General features: G+C 39.9%; 1 protein-coding gene across 1 annotated transcript in view; it reads left to right on the forward strand.

Moving 5' to 3' along the window:
• Positions 1 to 16,627, forward strand: part of ACSL5 (acyl-CoA synthetase long chain family member 5) — a 30,460-nt gene that overhangs the window by 7,795 nt on the left and 6,038 nt on the right. The window contains exons 2-12 of the mRNA XM_005520738.3: positions 1,727 to 1,928; positions 11,135 to 11,320; positions 11,854 to 11,962; positions 12,591 to 12,655; positions 12,735 to 12,836; positions 13,149 to 13,248; positions 14,399 to 14,577; positions 15,215 to 15,247; positions 15,444 to 15,495; positions 16,028 to 16,101; positions 16,541 to 16,618. Coding sequence (XP_005520795.2) covers positions 11,165 to 11,320; positions 11,854 to 11,962; positions 12,591 to 12,655; positions 12,735 to 12,836; positions 13,149 to 13,248; positions 14,399 to 14,577; positions 15,215 to 15,247; positions 15,444 to 15,495; positions 16,028 to 16,101; positions 16,541 to 16,618 — 948 coding nt within the window. The 5' untranslated portion in view covers positions 1,727 to 1,928; positions 11,135 to 11,164. The remainder of the gene's footprint in view (positions 1 to 1,726; positions 1,929 to 11,134; positions 11,321 to 11,853; positions 11,963 to 12,590; positions 12,656 to 12,734; positions 12,837 to 13,148; positions 13,249 to 14,398; positions 14,578 to 15,214; positions 15,248 to 15,443; positions 15,496 to 16,027; positions 16,102 to 16,540; positions 16,619 to 16,627) is intronic.

The raw sequence follows: 16,627 nt of genomic DNA on the forward strand, positions 1-16,627 counted from the left end.
CCACAGATGGTGTCAGTCACTCCAGCTCTTTTGAGATGATGATGCAATATCCACTTGGGCTGAATGGGGACCTGCCCAACTACTAAATATTAGTATCTGTTGCATACCTTGTAAAAACCTTGAATCAAATGCTTTGTTTCCCACATGCAAGATGCACCACAGACAGAAGCCAAGAGACCAACATTGGTGTCACTTCTTTGCATCAAGTTTGTAAAACCCTCCCATTCATTTTCTTTCATCCTCCTTAAACTGACATTTTCTAAAACATAAGAGGAGGTTGCAAACAGAAGGTCTAGGATGTTGTGTTGGCACAGGTACTTCTACTTTTATTCATAACCACTGGTACAGGCAGATTCCCTTACACCAATTTAGAATAATTAAGGTCTTAAGTGAAAAGTGTTAGTATTAGTTTACTCTTCAGATATCATACAGGAGTTAAATTCCAGCACCAGACAAACCAGACCTAGATCAACAAAACATTTATTATCTTGACCAGTCACAGAATCACAGAATATTCTGAGACAGAGGGGATCCACAAGGATCATCGAGTCCAGCTCCTTACCCTGCACAGAACTATTCCCAGAAGTCCCACCATGTGCCTGACAGCATTGTCCAAACACTTCTTGAACTCTGTGACCACTGCCCTGGGGAGCTGTTCCAGTGCCCAGCCACCCTCTGGGTGAAGAACCTTTTTCTAGTATCCAACCTAAACCTCTCCTGACACAGCTTCCATTCCCTTGGATCCTGTCACTGGTCACCACAGAAGAGCTGCCTAACCCTCCTCTCCCCGTCACAAGGAAGCTTTCCCCCTCAGTCTCCTCTTCTCCAGGCTGAACAAATCATGTGCCTTCAGCAGCTCCTCATATGGCTTCCCCTCAAGGCCCTTCACCATCTTCATTGCCCTCCTTTGGATGCTCTCTAATACGTGAGTGCTGAAAGGACTTTGCTATTTAGCCCTATCTCTTGGATCATGTGCAGAAAATGTCTTCCAAAGATCATATCCACAGATTTTGGAAGCAAAGCCAGGAACCTCCACCTGCCAGCCCAGCCTGCATACCTCATGTCACAACTATTTTTCTCAAGAAGCATTAAGCACAAGCCCTCTCATTCCCATTTCAGAGACAGAGGAAGGCAAAAAAAAAAAAAAAAAACAAAACAAAACCACAGTTGCTTAAATCAACACAAGAAATCTCTCATAAAACAGGCTTGGCCTACTAGGCAGTTGAGCAAGTGCACTAACCTTTGCACAGTGTCAAAAGGGAAGGTGCACTGTGGTGAGATAACCAGCCCCCCACGCATCCCAGCGGCGCTGAGAGCCCTGACCCCAAAGGAGTGGCTGCTTCACAGACCCCTGGAGCTGCAAGGGAAAGCCATGCCTCAGCAGCTGGATGTGTCCAAGGACTGGACTCTACACAAAGCATTGGGTGAAAAATATTGGAATATGTCTTCTTGCTCAAAGTGCAATTTAAGAGGCACCTTTTCTCGGTGGAGCAAGACTAATTCAGTGTCTTGTGTGCACTGGAGTAAATGAGAGCCCTATGAAAAACCCAGGGCTGCAGCTTTCACGGGGCTGGGGTTAGTTTTCACAATGAGCTGCTCTCTTCTAACGCCGTTGTGCAAGACTTGTATGTTTAACATTTCTAACCAGCCAAAATTGCTCTTTATATTTGATCAGGAATAAATTTTTATTTTTTTTTTTTTTACCTTTGAACCTGTTGCAAGGCAGGTTCAAAGGTTACCTGGGTGCAGTGTTACCTGTTTATTAAAGCCACACTCTGATGATTCGGGGCTTAGTCCTGCCACGGGAGCTGGGAAAGCACCACTGGAGCTGGGGAAGAACCAACCCTAGAACACCCCCTGGGAGTTGTAAAGCCGCAAAGGAAGCAAGCTGTATCAGCCCCTCCACCCTCCTCCAGCACTGAAGGAAGGTAAGCAAATCCCTCCTAGTCAGAGCCTGTGTTTCCCGAGTACTGGGCTTCCTGCTCCTGCAGAGAAGTATTGCAAGTGGAATAATAACCTCAATTTGCTGCAATACCTGGGTCCAATGCACCCTTCTTATCACCTTGTGTGCTGTTAAAGGCAGCAGCTGCATAAATGGCTGCATGTTATTAAAGAAACAAGTCCAGGCTCAGGGGTGGCATACAGGGAAATCACAGCCTGAATGAGAGCAGCCACCTGAACATTCCCTGTTGCTATAGACTGGCTGGAAGTTGAAACCTGTCTACAGTGCAGGCTGAAACCATTTTCTTATCAGTTTGTTAGTTATGCCCATTTAAAGATACAGTGCACAAAGTAGCAGTGCCAGGCTCCCATTCAGACTAATGTTTAAACCAGGTTCCAAAAATATAAGAATATTTGTTTTCACAGCATCACAAACAGTAAAAGGTTGCAATATGCTAGATCACTTATATGCACAAGCTTATTGGCAACATTTAATACAATAGAATCCATCTTACTCCCTAACTAAGAACATATAAACTAGATATAATGCTTTTTGTTTAAAGCAAATAAACAAACAAATGGGTTTAAATGGGTTTAAGAGCCCATATCATAGGGTATGGTGCACCAGACTGTTGCCATTGCCTTGGCACAACTTCTTGTTCCAGCTGTAGAGATGGAGCCTTCTCCAAGCTCTTGCTTGTGTACAGAGAGGATGGTGGAGACAAAGATCAACCTGAAATCAAGCTGCAAGCAAGAGAACTGTCAAAAAACATGCTGCTCTTCCAAGTCCTAAGCCCATCTCCTATCCATACCTCCTTTCTTGAGGAAGACACTTGTAGTCTGAGAAGATAATTTGTGTTTCAATGCAGTTATTCTGCTTTACAAAGCCAGATATGGCCCTTGAAAAGTAGAACAGAACAATAAAGAATTACTGTTTATAGCATTAAGAGAATAAACTGGAATTCAAAAATCATCCAAATAAAGTAAGCTCACACCTCCCACAGACTCACAAAATTTAAATCCAAGTTTTGAAGGGACAACAGAGAAAATAGTATATGGAGCCAGTGCTTTCCTTTAATTTGTTTACATCCTTTGCTATTTGCTATATGTAGAAAGGTTCTTTTGGCATCTTTGGATAACAAAAGCTAATATTGTGTCATGACCTTAAGGTTTGTTACAAAAGCTCACCTGGTTCATCCTCTATGCAAAAGTTCTTTGACAGTGACAACAGAAAGAAAACAACTTGAACTCCCCATATACATAAGCTACCTGCTGCTCACCTTAAGTCACTAAAGGGTATGAGGGATGCAGGTGTAAATTTTATATACATGCACAAAGAGAAGTAAAGGCTGGGATTCATAACTCTTCTTTGTGTTTTGACAGAAAATTACTAGCAAAAAAAATCTGTGCCTTTCAAAAATCTGGAGTTTATGCAGATCATTTATGAAAAATTAAAAGCCTCAACATTTGCATGTCATTTGTTATGTAAGGGTAAGGGTGTCAGCAGTATTCTAATTTATGAGCACTGAACAGAAATGATCATTAAGGAGAAACTTTCCTGTGTGCATCCTTTAATGCAATTTATGTTGGAACTCTGACACCCACTGAGCCCAGGCAATGGAGTGTAGCCTTTCCAGCTCATGGAGCTCTGCATCACATTCTGGGCTCCTGGCAGGCCAGGTAGGACTGTGCTGTGGGGATGTTCTCCCACCCTGCAGCAAAGTCAATGCACCTGAGATACACAGCACTGCTACCCAACAGCTGACCAATGACAGGGCAAACTCACTGCTTCTTCTCTTGCTCCTGGAAAAATAACAGCCAGAGGCTAGATATGTGAAGGGGAAATTGCTAAGAGAGGCACATAGAGTGGGTGATAGTGGAACTGGCTAGGCTGGGAGCCTGGCCCTGTCTCCTTTCTATAAGCACAAATGTCCCCTGACAGGCACTATTAAAGCTGAAGCTCAGCTTCCCGGAAATATGACAGGAACAGGTATGGGAGGGTACAGACAAAGGCAGAGGAGTTTCATGAAGAGAAAGCTATTTTTTTTCATGCTCAGCTTACAGGAAAATCAGTGAATCAACCCTCAGTTTCCCTAAAAGATACCTACATGGCTAAATAATGCCACAACTGCATATAAATTAGGTCTACCTGAATAGTATAAAGTTTACAGCAGCAATAAAAACACAATTGCAATTAGTAGGGGCTATGTGTTTTAGAAAGCCAAGGTCCAGTACAGGTTTGTATTTTGGATGCAAGGAACATTCTGAGTTAATTCTATCTCAGCTTTATATTTTGTCTAGCTAAGCAGATTAAATCATGCAGCATAGGAAAACTGTCACATAGGGAACTCCTAAGTGGACAAAACAATTCTAAAATCTGTGGTTAAGGCAATAAAGAAGAGAGATAGGTAAAGTTGCTGTCTTCCCATCCCTCCAAACCCACTGCAAAATTCCAGTTATATTAGACAAGCATTGAAGAGAAAAAGGGAAACTGCAACAGCCATAAACTTTTAAACAAAGAAATGAAGCTGTGAAATCATAAAAAAAAATCTCTGACATAGCAGGAAACAAAATTGAAGCTTGGAACATGATTCACTCTTACCTTGTACAAATAATTACACCTATGTATGTCTAGAACAGAACAGAAAGAAGTAGGTAGATTTTGAAAAATAAAAAAAATGAAAAAACCCAACTACACCAACAAGAAACCTAACACCTAAACCAAATAAAATAAAATAAAACCATCAGCAGAAATCCAGCTCACCACCAAGTCCATTGCAGCAGTATAAGAGGAATGCTGTAGTCAAAACATTTTGTTGGTATTACAGGCTACAAAGCTCTGCTCACTTTAACATATATGCAGCTATAGAGACAAAATTGCTACTGTTGAGAATACAGCTTAATACATAGGGAAGATAATAACAAACAGATTAGAAAGAATAAACTATAAATATAATTTCATAATGTTTTTGTTTGCAATTCATTTAGATCTACTTCAAGCTGTTTTCATTAACAAACAAAAAAGCTCAATGACTCTCTTTTGTGGGTGGGTTGTTGGGTTTTATTTTTTGTTTTTTATTCACTCCAGTTTCCCCCATGCAAGTTCCTCCACTTTAAAGTTCCCTCCCAATGTGCTTTTCTGCTTGCTGATTTATTTAAACTGGGGAGAGGAAACTGGCTGTAGTTTTAACGTGATTGTCACCTAAGTGGTGTTGGTTTTGTACTGTGCTACTAAGGCTCCCTTTTACTTAAGGAGAAGAGGTTTATTTCCTACCCTATATTCAAAATGGTAGGTCCCTTTACCCACCAGTTCTCATCTCTATATGTGCTGTGCCATATTTTCTGTGTAAGTAATGAAGTTCTACTGTATTTGTTTTATTGCTCATGAGTTTGCTTGTTGTTACACACATGGGCTTTACTAAATCCAATGTGCAAGTGCAGTGATTAGATGCAGGGTTCAAGATAACAAATTTTTCAGGAGCCTCCTAGGAAATCTCTGGTAGTGTGCTATCAGTTAAATGTGGACCTTGGGCTGAGTTAAGTTCAGATATGTGTTTGTTCTTTGTTCTTCATAATAGAAGTGCTGTGATAATATGGAGTAATGGACATTAGTATCTAGAAACTTTAAGTGCTACCTTTCCTCCATGTGGCCAAGGTGCCTAGTGATAATATTCGAGTTTTTTTAGGAGTTCTATGCGAACTTTCAAGTTTTAGTCCTTGCTCTTAATACCATGCCCTATCACTATGGAAAGCTACCTATTAATATAGTATTGATGCATGAATGTTTTGCAAGAAGTGAACCTGTATTATCCAGTAGGATAAACAGTAACAGAACCTGCAATACTGACTATATTTTAAATTCTTAAAAACTTCAAAGGTCAGTTGAGCATGTTTCTGAGTAGGTAGTTTCATGGAGAAAATCTGATATAAAGATGATATCTTTATACAAAAGCTTGGCTTTTCAATTTATCTAAGAAAATAACTCAGTACTAAGTAGTGTCATGAAGTTATTGCCCTCCTGACAGAGAGACAGTAATATCCAATACAGTAAAATTCCTTATTTAAGAAATGGTCTTTCTATTTAAATATACTGAAAGCTTGAATCCAATAGGTTTCATCAGTGAGGCTTAGAAACCACAGCACTTTACTTCCTGAAAGCAAGTTACTGAGGCCTCGTCCTTTCCCACCCTCTAGCAAAGTGTTTCTCAGCTAAGATCAAAGGATGCTTGAACTGTTTGGCTCTGACTCTCTGAAGAGGTACTCTAAAAGCAAAGCCTCACTGAAGTGTATCCTGAGCTTAATGCAGGTTACTGAGCATTTTGCTTCATTTTTTGCATGGCTCTGCTCAGAAGTCACAAAGCTTTTGTGCTTTAACTTCTCTCTGGATGCTCAAAGTTAGATGTTCCTAAACCTGTGGCACACAAGCCTTCAGCTGCAATAAGAAGGAATGAGTAATATAAAGTTTCCAAGGAGTAAGAACTGGCTCACATCTGCAGGATGACACCAGGCTAGAGCTGCACTGCATAGGCAAATGGAAAGAGGGAGTTACTGATGGTTAAGTAACTGACTAGTTACATAGTGTAGGTGGCTGTACTTCACTTTTCCTGCTTGTAAACAGACAGTGTAACCTTGCTAATCCTGAGAAAAAAGATGTCATGATCACATCAAAAGCTTAGGCAAACTTGATACAAAATACATAACTCCAGAAGACATTCTCCCAGGAACTGCACACTGTTGCTTCCAAAATTGTGCAAGTATCAGGGCTTGCTTTGTTGTCCATAATGAACTCTTGCAGTGGTCACTGGATTTTTCTTGGTATTTATGTATTAAAAAGTACAAAGATCAGCCATTTTCCAGTGGAGAATCTCCTCACATGGAGAGCATAGAGAATAACTTTAATTCCTTCTAGGTAATGATGGAATAACTGTAAAGGGGGAGGTACAGTAGAAATGAGAATGAGTACTCCTGAACTCAAAGCTGTAAATGGTATCACTGTAATCTCTTCTGATAAAAACTAAGCCTTTGACTCTGGAGTTTAGTGCATCTTATCCCTGACCATTGATCAGGGCAGACAACCTAAGTACACTTTCAACTGTCCAGCATCTTATTGCACAAGAGGCTTAACAGGCGGTTTGAGACACCCTGTGCAGTTTGTATCCCTGGGAGTTGAGCTGTCAGAACTCAGGGGTTTCAGACACCACCTCTGACCCCTTGATGTTTAAAAAGGCAGCTTTTTAAGGGACCACTTACCCTGCAGTAGAAGCTGGTGTCTGTCCAAAATGCTCTGATTTTTCTTGTTCTGCACTGAGTTTTCACTAAGTTGATTTAGATCAGGTATTATGTATGCGGGGGCACTTGGATTTGTGTGTTAAACTCTGGTTGTAGCTGTTCCATGGAACAGATCTAGGCTGCAACTGTTCTCTTAGCATGGACAGGAAGGTCTATCAAGTACAAATTCCTCTACTCTCTCTGGCTTTTCTGCTTCGAAGGCAGCAGGATTAAGTGGCATTTGAATTATACCAGAAGTGATAAATTAGTAGCTACTTGGATTGACAAATAGTAAAATCTCTCAGCATAGGAAACAACTGGCTTAATTCTGTGAACTGAGACAAATTTGCTGACAATCTCTTGCCACAGCTTGAATAACACACCCTATGTGCTTTGACAGAAGAGACTAAAGCCCATTTGTGGAAACACTTGGAAAGTAAAAGAAAACACTGTCACTATTCTATTAATTAAGGGAATTGAAAATAGTTTTTCAGATATGAAAAAAAGCCACATATTGTTTCGTATTATCTAGATCTGTGTTTTTGTGAATCTGTGGGGTTTTTTTTATACAACATTAATGTTTCTATCTTTAAAGGGTGTATATGCAAAGTCCAGCACATGTAGTCTCAGTCAGGGCTGTAAGTGGGCTAATGAAGACAGTTACTAAAAACACCCACCAAACCCTAGAAGCTAATGAGCATATAATACTTCCCAGACTTTATAGAATTTTTCAATAGGTCTTTCTTTCAATTAAAAAGTCATTCAAATATAACTGAAAATCCTCCTTGACTAGTTACAGGGATGCTGGGTAGGCTACAATGGGATTAGACTACTGCCTGGTCTTTCTTTCTTTTTATGCAAGAGACTTGTGGAATCAATTCAGAACCTGAAGACAAAAGTTTTGCTGCGTTTCATGATCACTTCTTGATTAGGTGTTCTCTCTGGACTTTGAGTTCTTTGCTTCAAGCAAAAAAATCATATTCTTCAGGGCTTGGTGTTCAGTCCTCCTAGATGTCTTGATACAAACTACTTTGCATGGGAGTCAGTGAAAACAGGAAAATACCCTGATGGAAAAATTTTCGGTGACTTGTCTACTGCTGCATGGAGCATTTGGGGTTACTGGGTTCTCTGATCCTTATCACAAAAAGGTCAGAGAAGTGTCTTCAGTAAATTTTCTGTCAAACAAGTCCATGTAACAGACAGTAGCTCTTTGTGACAACTGCTCTGATCTGTCTGACCTAGTCAGACAGTGTTATGGTAAGCCATATAAATAAGTTTAAAAAGAGGACTTTGTGCCATAAATATAATAATATATATATAAATATATAAATATATATATTTATATATAATAAATATAAGTATATATAATATATATTTATTTATATTATAAATATAAATATAAATATAAATATAAATATAAATATAAATATAAATATAAATATAAATATAAATATAAATATAAATATAAATATAAATATAAATTTCTTACCTCTAGCATGATACTCTAAAAACAACCAATCATTCATTGTTTCTGGGAAATCATCTTAAAATATGATGATTTTTAACTATTAAAATAAGCAGATGACAGCACACTTCAGCCAATAAAACTGGTGCAGTCTACAGGCATGTGGTGTCTCTGGTTACCTCCACATTGTTCTATTCTCTCATTGCTGATTGAAAAAGTTCATGACCAGGAAAGAGTCATGTGAAATGCACTGAGTGAAAACCCCTTTTTGCCACCAGGGCATGGGAGAAGACTGGAAAAGTGCCTAAACTGATTGCTAATAATCATTATTGACGGGAGTTTTAACTTGAGTATTCTGGCATCCTTCTAAAAAGATGTGAGAATAGATGTGTCAGTCTAGAAAGCTTCCAACATACAAATGGTGCAAATGTGATTTGCTCTGTCACTTGGATTTAGTAGTGGGCTCTGAGCTAAAGGAATGAAGTTTGTATCTCCAGCCTTTCATGATGGAGAATGGAGATGCCTCTACCTAGCTGCCTCAGTACTCATGCTATAAAAAAGTGTCTTGCTCATGTTCATGAAACAGGAAGTATAAACAACAAACCAGATGCAGTTTAATCATTTCAGAATGCTGCTTGCTGACTGCTCCATTAATGGGCTAGATATATATAGTGTCAAGAGCAGCTGATCACCAAATTCACTTTATTAATAATCTTCAGTCTTCCAAACCCAAGCAGTGCTAAACCTAAACTGCTAAGTAGCTTTGTACTGAATGTAAATGTGATCAGCAGACCTGAATTTAGGTTCTGCTTTTTTTCTTTTTTTTTTTTTTTCAATCCAGGCTCAATTGGTAAAGGCCCAAAGGAAGGGTGGGAAGATTGGTGATATGCAGTACTACAAACAGGTTTGTGCTCCCATAGTTTTAATATGCCCACTGACTGGAATTGCCCATCAGTAGAGAGCCCCAAGGGCAGTTGCTGCCTTTCTGTCTGTAGCACAATCTTTTTGGACTCTCAGTACATGAAACCAAGGTCAGGAATTTGAAGGGCATGTGGCAACTAAGGTTTAGAGTAGAAAACAGGACTAGGGAGTTAGTATTTTTCAGATATGTAGGTGATGTGCATCTGGCATCTTGGACTTGATGAAAAGCCTCTGAGGTACCTTTTCTTATCCAGATACTGAGCAGGCAAAGCATGACTTTTTTTCCAGAGAACACATCAGGATTGCTGATTAACACTGCAACTGGAAACTACAAAACTGTAAAACAGATATAGGTAATCTAAATGCTCAGTCTGGGCTCAGAGACTCAAATTCTGGATTCTGGTCCCGTCTGAGCTTCCTATCAGTTTGTAAAATACCTTCAACTTCATTGGAATTATATCTAAAGTATAACTGGAATTCATTGCGTCTGGACTCTGGGTATTCTTCTTGTACAGGGACTTAGTTGATAGCTGACATATTATCTACTGATGGAGTTCCTTTGATTCTGTACGAAGAACTTTGAAAGTGTTGTTATTTATCTTGCAAAGTGTGAGGCGCTGTGTCCTGCATAGATTTTTAGACACTAGCAAATACAAGTTGCTAAGGTATGAGTTGATTCAGACAAAAAGCAGTCCTTTCTCTTGGCAATTCAATCTTAAAAAATATTTTGGAAATAAAAGTACTTGTTTTTAAGGAAGAAAGCTCAGGTCTCTCTTTCTATATGAAAGTCTTCATTCTCAGATTTTTCTTCCCTGCCCTTGACAGAAGATACCCTGGGGAATGCAAGCAGCAGAATTGTTTCTGTATTTCCCAGCTAGACTTCCATTGTACACGCTGACTTCCAGGTCACCACTTCCTAGTGGAAAGTAACTTTCATAGTTTTGATTTGTGCTAGATTTTTTGGCTGACCACACTCTCACTCTCTGAAATATTTGTCTACCATGACCAATAAAAACACCTGGAAATGAATATACTGTTTGTCCTGCAGACATATATGTAGGTGTATCACACATGTAATTTATCAATTATAATACCCTTCCTATTTCAGCAAAACCATTTCCTACTGAACACTTAAAATATTGAGGAGTTTTCTTACTTCCACAATTCACATCATTGAACCATAGGCATTTTTTGGTTATACCTGGGGAGATAGATTTCAGAAATTATATACTGTTTTTCTCCAGGCGGATTTGTTTACTTAAGGATGGAAATAATCTGTTCCTTGTTTGACTTCATTAGGCTTCAGCTTTTTGAGGAGGTGGATGTAGCATAGAATAAGATTTATGGGGACAGGTGACTTAAGATCTCTTAAGAGGCTTAAAACATTACATAAGTGTGCTTCAATATTGTACCAGGACTCTCCAGGGGCAAACTGCTGAAATGATTTGCAGTATTGTTTAACAAGCTACTTAAGTAACCATGGCTCATAGGTAATTAAAGCTTCTACCTCAAGTCTATTAAATCTCCTGTTTGTTTCAGGTTCAACTCTGGCTCCACTGATCCAGCACAATGATCTGGATACTTCAAGTATTGTTCTCACCGCTCCCAACACCAGCACTGATCAGTCTCATCGCTTTTGGAGCTGTCATCTTCCTGTGGGTGATAAGCAGGCCAAAACCCCTTTTACCTCCTGTTGACTTGAACAAGCAGTCAATAGGAATTGAGGTAATGCTTTCTCTGCTTGTGGGCATGGTCTGTTTTGGAGCTTAATCTGAATACTGATCCATTCTGACCTTGGGTGTCAGTGGAAACTCTCCTGTCCGATGTGCACAGCCTTCTCTCCCAGGTGTACAACTCAAGAGTGTGGTGGGGAAAAGGGAAGTGTTGAGATGCTAAGATGTGAAACAGCAGCTCACTCCAAGCAGGGTCAGGTGTGCTTTTCACCAGATGGCTTTGGCTGTCACCTTTTCCTGTATTTTCACTGCATCAGCTTTGAAACTGGTGCTAGACTTCATGTAATAAGGCAAGTGGTAGCACTCAGTTAAGGCCTCTCAATAATCTGTAACTGAACGTTACTGTGGGCCATCTAGAAAATTCCTCTGCATGTGACTGAGTCGATCAAAATCAGGAATGGGAAAGACTTCCCTAACAATGCAATGCTATTGAAATGCTTTAAAGGGGATTGCTGAGAGAATGGCTGAGGAACAAATGACATTTCTTCTGTTCTGCACTATTTCATAACCATGCTCTGTTCCTAGGGAGGAGCCAGAAGAGGTGCAGTCTTGACAGATAATAACCTGGTTTCTTATTACTTTGAAGATGCTAAAACCCTGTATGAAGTTTTCCAGAGAGGAGTGAATATTTCTGGTAAGCTCTGCATCTGGTAGTTAGCACTTTTCTATCACAAGTAAACTAATTTTTTTTTCCAACATCCTTGCATCTTGGCTGTGGTAATAATGCAGGTTAGCAAAAGCTCTTCTGTGGGGTGGAGAGACAAGTGACCGTATTTCTCCCTGTCCCAATTTAGCATTAGTCTTATTTGGCATACTGGGCAGGAACAAACATCAGAAGCTGAAGATGGTAGAGTTCAGTCAAGAGTCAGCAGATACAAAGCATCAGAGGAACTTCGGGGGGGGAAACACCTCTCCTTTGTCTTATGATGTGAGTTTTCCTGTGAAATTACTGCCTGTTTACAACAGATATGAATTTGTGCACATCACTTCACAAGGCCTAAGCATGCAAGCAATTTCAACCTCACAGGGGTTGTGCAATGGAAAAAATATCGCCAGATATTAGAAGTATTGCTTGTAAGGATAAAGCTAACAGTCTTAAAATCTTGGTTTGGGCAAAGTGCTTAACTATGGACACTGACCTGCTCTCCATGCAATTACCTGAAAGTCTGACAGAAAACATTTCCCACTTTAAGTGTTTCTATTGTAGTGTTATGCAGCTTCACAACTGAGCTTTGAAATGCTTTTCTGAACTCTTTCATTAGGAAATGATGACTGTCTGGGTTACAGGAAACCCAAGCAACCTTATCAGTGGCTGACATATAAACAGGTGAGTAATGTAAACGACAGATGAATTAATTTGGGATACTGCCTTGTAACACTAAAGTGGGGGAATAACTATCTTGCAGGTTTCGGACAGAACTAAATACCTGGGATCAGGGCTTCTGCAAAAAGGATGCCAACCATCATCAAACCAGTTTATTGGCATTTTTGCTCAGAATAGGCCAGAGGTAAGCAACAATTGTGTATTCTTTCCTACACTAATCAAACACCTTGGGGTGAGAGGAGAGTCTGTATTTAAATAACTTCAGGCCACATAAGGAACAATCTCAACTTTTTCCTTCCCAATTCCCTTTTTATTGACTGAGCACATATTATTCCAAGCATACAATGACCTCTCACAACTCTCATTCTCACAGACGTTTTCCTTCCATAGCCCCCCACTGCCATGTGCATGGGCTAGTCAAGCTGTATGAAGTCTGTAGGCAATCCTGTACTGAGGGCTTCTCATTTTCCTTAGCTGTGCTGTTTTCTCTCTTCAGTGGATCATTTCAGAGTATGCCTGCTACACCTATTCAATGGTTGCTGTTCCGCTCTATGACACTCTGGGACCAGAGGCCATTGTATATATTGTTAACAAAGGTAAATGTTGACTTCCACTCTTTCATAAAGATTTTTCTAGTAAACTTTGTTTTGGGAGGGCTAAGTTCAAGGGAATTTGCAAAAATCAGGGTAGCTTTAACCTACTGCTCTTATAGACAATTTTTTAGTGAAGCTGTTTTGCAGTGCATATGGTTCATTCTTCAGCCTGGAAGAATCCAGTGGGCTTCATATGTCTTCTAGTGTCTTGATTGCAAGACCACTGAAGGATCTGCTAGATCTTATGGACCATTCTGCAGTCAGAGTGCTCAACTATTTGTTATTTGAGATTTTGCAATCTTGAACTCCCACACTGCCAAACAATTAGACAATGCAGACAGACTTGCATGTAAATTAAGACTAGATGTGCATGTCTGATTTAAAGTTGTAGGATGAAAAGAGTGGAGGAGGGAAGGGTAAAGATATGCCTAAATCAGTTTACTGGTTATTGCATGTTCTACAACATCTAGCAGGCCATCACGGAAGAAACTGGCAAGGAAGTTAAATAAATCTTCAGATTTATTTCTTCCCCCAGTCTTAGGAGAGTTATGAGGGAAATAAATATCCACCGTTGTTACAGCGGTCTGGGATCCATCCCATAAACATAATTTGCCAAGCAAAATCACTTCAACAGTTATGGTGGTAAACCTTGGAAACAGGTCTTGTCTTGGGATTACACAGCTGTGATTTATCAGTCTAACTGGGAACTGGCAGGCTCAGGCAAATCCAGCTCCTCTGCTGATTTAAAGGAAAAGGCTTTTATAACTGCATCTGCAGGGAAGCTAAAGTATTGACCCAAGAACTTTAGCTACCTCTTTCAATTGGGCCTTAATTTCTTTAGATTTCAGGAAGATGGCTAAACCTAAACAGTATCATGGCATTACCAAAAGTTTAAATGCCCATCTTTACTGTGAGCGAAGATATTTCTCTTCAGCTCCTCAGCATTTGCCCTCACTTCATCTTGCCAGAATGTCAGGTTTGCCCAATCAGTTGAGTATGGTAGGAAGAACATTCTCAGCACTGTAAGCCAGCCACTGAATCCATATGAACAAATGCAAATGGCACCAAACCAATGTTATGTTCTAAGTGTGCTGCTGAGCTGTCACTGGCTTTGTGTCTTCTAAATAAACCTCTGATAATTTCTTTTCTGTAGCTGACATAGGCGTGGTGATCTGTGACACGCCTGCAAAGGCAGAGGTCTTGCTTAAGAACTGTGAGGAAAAAAAGACCCCATGTCTGAAGATTATTGTTCTCATGGATCTCTTTGATAAAGAGCTCAAGGACAGAGGAGCTAAAGTGGGGATTGAAATTCTGTCACTACAGGAAGTTGAGGTAGGTGGCTAAAGGCTTCTGTAATACTTTGCCAGCTAAACATCTTGATCTTCTGCGACAGCAATGACACTTTAATGTAACCATTACCCAGTTGCCATGCCTGTACCTGACATCTTGATGAGCAGTCATTTTGAAACTTGATATCTTCAGCTAAACAGAGTGTCAGAGTTCAAACCCTTGATTAAAGCTGTGCCCATGTGTTGTGAACAGCCAAGACTTGCTTAGCTTAATTTGATACTGTTGTAACAGGATTTATCAGGCTCCTAAGCTGGCAGTTGAGTCTAACTGGAACTGTAAATGCAAATTACTGGCTGCTTAGACATCCCAATACTAGGTTTAAGCTTGAATATGTGTAAAGAGATGTGGCCTATGTCAAATAAAAGGAAACCTCTCCATTCAGGACTTCCAAATTCCTTAAGTAGTTCTGATCACTTTCCACACATTCAAATGTCTCCTCTCCACACTTGGAGCAGACAGTTTTTCAGAGTTATGTGTATTGGATTCAGGAAGAGGTTTCTGCTTGAATGAGACAAGACTATCAAGAGGCAAAGTAGTAAAACAGGTGTTGCATTTGAAATGCAATTATCTATTCACCTATTGTGCACATCTGTTAAGCTGTGTTTTTTCTCTAACACAGGAGCTGGGAAGAAACAACATCAGAGAACCAGTTGTAAGTATCTCTGTGAAACAGCTATAGACTTGTAAAACTAGTCTCTGGAAAGACCTCTTGCTATGCTGCTAGTAGAGAAGGCTGGCAGATTATTTTGTGAACCAGAATTCCTGATTCATCACATTTAGGAATTGTAAGTACTGTCAGATAACCATCATAATCCTCACACTGACTTTATGTGGCTTTTTCTCTCTAGCCTCCTAAGCCTGAAGACCTTTCTGTTGTGTGTTTTACAAGTGGAACCACAGGTAAGAATTTGTAGTGATGCTTCCCCACTGAAAGAGCCTCCCCATGCAGCTTCCCTGCCTAAAAAGTAAAAAACTCCCAAGAATATGGAAGTAAACCAGTAAATTAGAGCAATGCCAAACTGCTCTTGTAGTTTTACTTGGGATACTGTCACTACAAGTGCACTACAATAAAGCTTCTTAGAACTGGGGGCAAGAAAAGCCAAATTCATGTTGTCTTACCCTATGGAAAATGCAGCCTTAATGATCAAGAGATTGGTTGTTCAACTGTGTATTTTGATCCACAGGGGCTAAAACAAAAATCTTGTTTCAGCATTCTCTATGCTACTCCCAATTGCTCTGCTGTTTCAGTAGCTATCTCCTTTATGTAATATCCATAACTGAAAGCACTCCAGATGGGGCATATTTGTGATCTCTTACAACTGCTGGGACTGAGCCTAGTACTGAGATAGCTCAAACTGAGCCAAACAAGACATGGGAAACTGCCAGCAGAAGCAATCAGAGCCACAGTTCACCTTGTTTGATCTCTCCAAAGGTAATCCTAAAGGAGCCATGCTGACACATCAGAATATTGTTTCAAATGCTGCTGCCATCCTTAGATGCACAGAGGTAAGCTGGTCTGCAGGAGATGTCCCTCAGTCATGAAACCAGCTTTAATGTGGGCATTTTCTGTAAACCATTCACTCCCAGAAATTGATGCTTTCCTAAGTGTCCTTTTCAGTGAGACAATACTACTGCAAGAAACTTGGTTTGAATTGAACAAGGACTTCTACATAGAAGTTATTCTAGAATGAGTCAGTCCTAAATATCAAGAATATAAAACCATCTAGTCAAGTCTTGCCAAAACATAAAACTGACTTTGATTTAGTATGGTTGAGTGACAGCTGCAAATCTTGAGGAGGTGATGGATGAGCCTGAGCCTGAGTTGCTTCATTCACTGGAAGTGTCTGTCTCAAAGTACTCAAATTGATCCAAATTTGATTTACTTTCTACTTAAAAGTAACTCAAGCAGGCACAGAAAATGCTAATCTACTTCTTTTCCCTCTAGAACACAATTGAGTGTTCAAGTTCAGATGTTGCCATTTCCTATCTTCCTTTGGCTCACATGTTTGAGAGAGTTGTACAGGTATGTACA

This window comes from Pseudopodoces humilis, chromosome 9 (assembly GCF_049639895.1).
Source record: "Pseudopodoces humilis isolate 2021_Gansu_Grassland_sample_001 chromosome 9, ASM4963989v1, whole genome shotgun sequence".
Classification (NCBI taxonomy): domain Eukaryota; kingdom Metazoa; phylum Chordata; class Aves; order Passeriformes; family Paridae; genus Pseudopodoces; species Pseudopodoces humilis.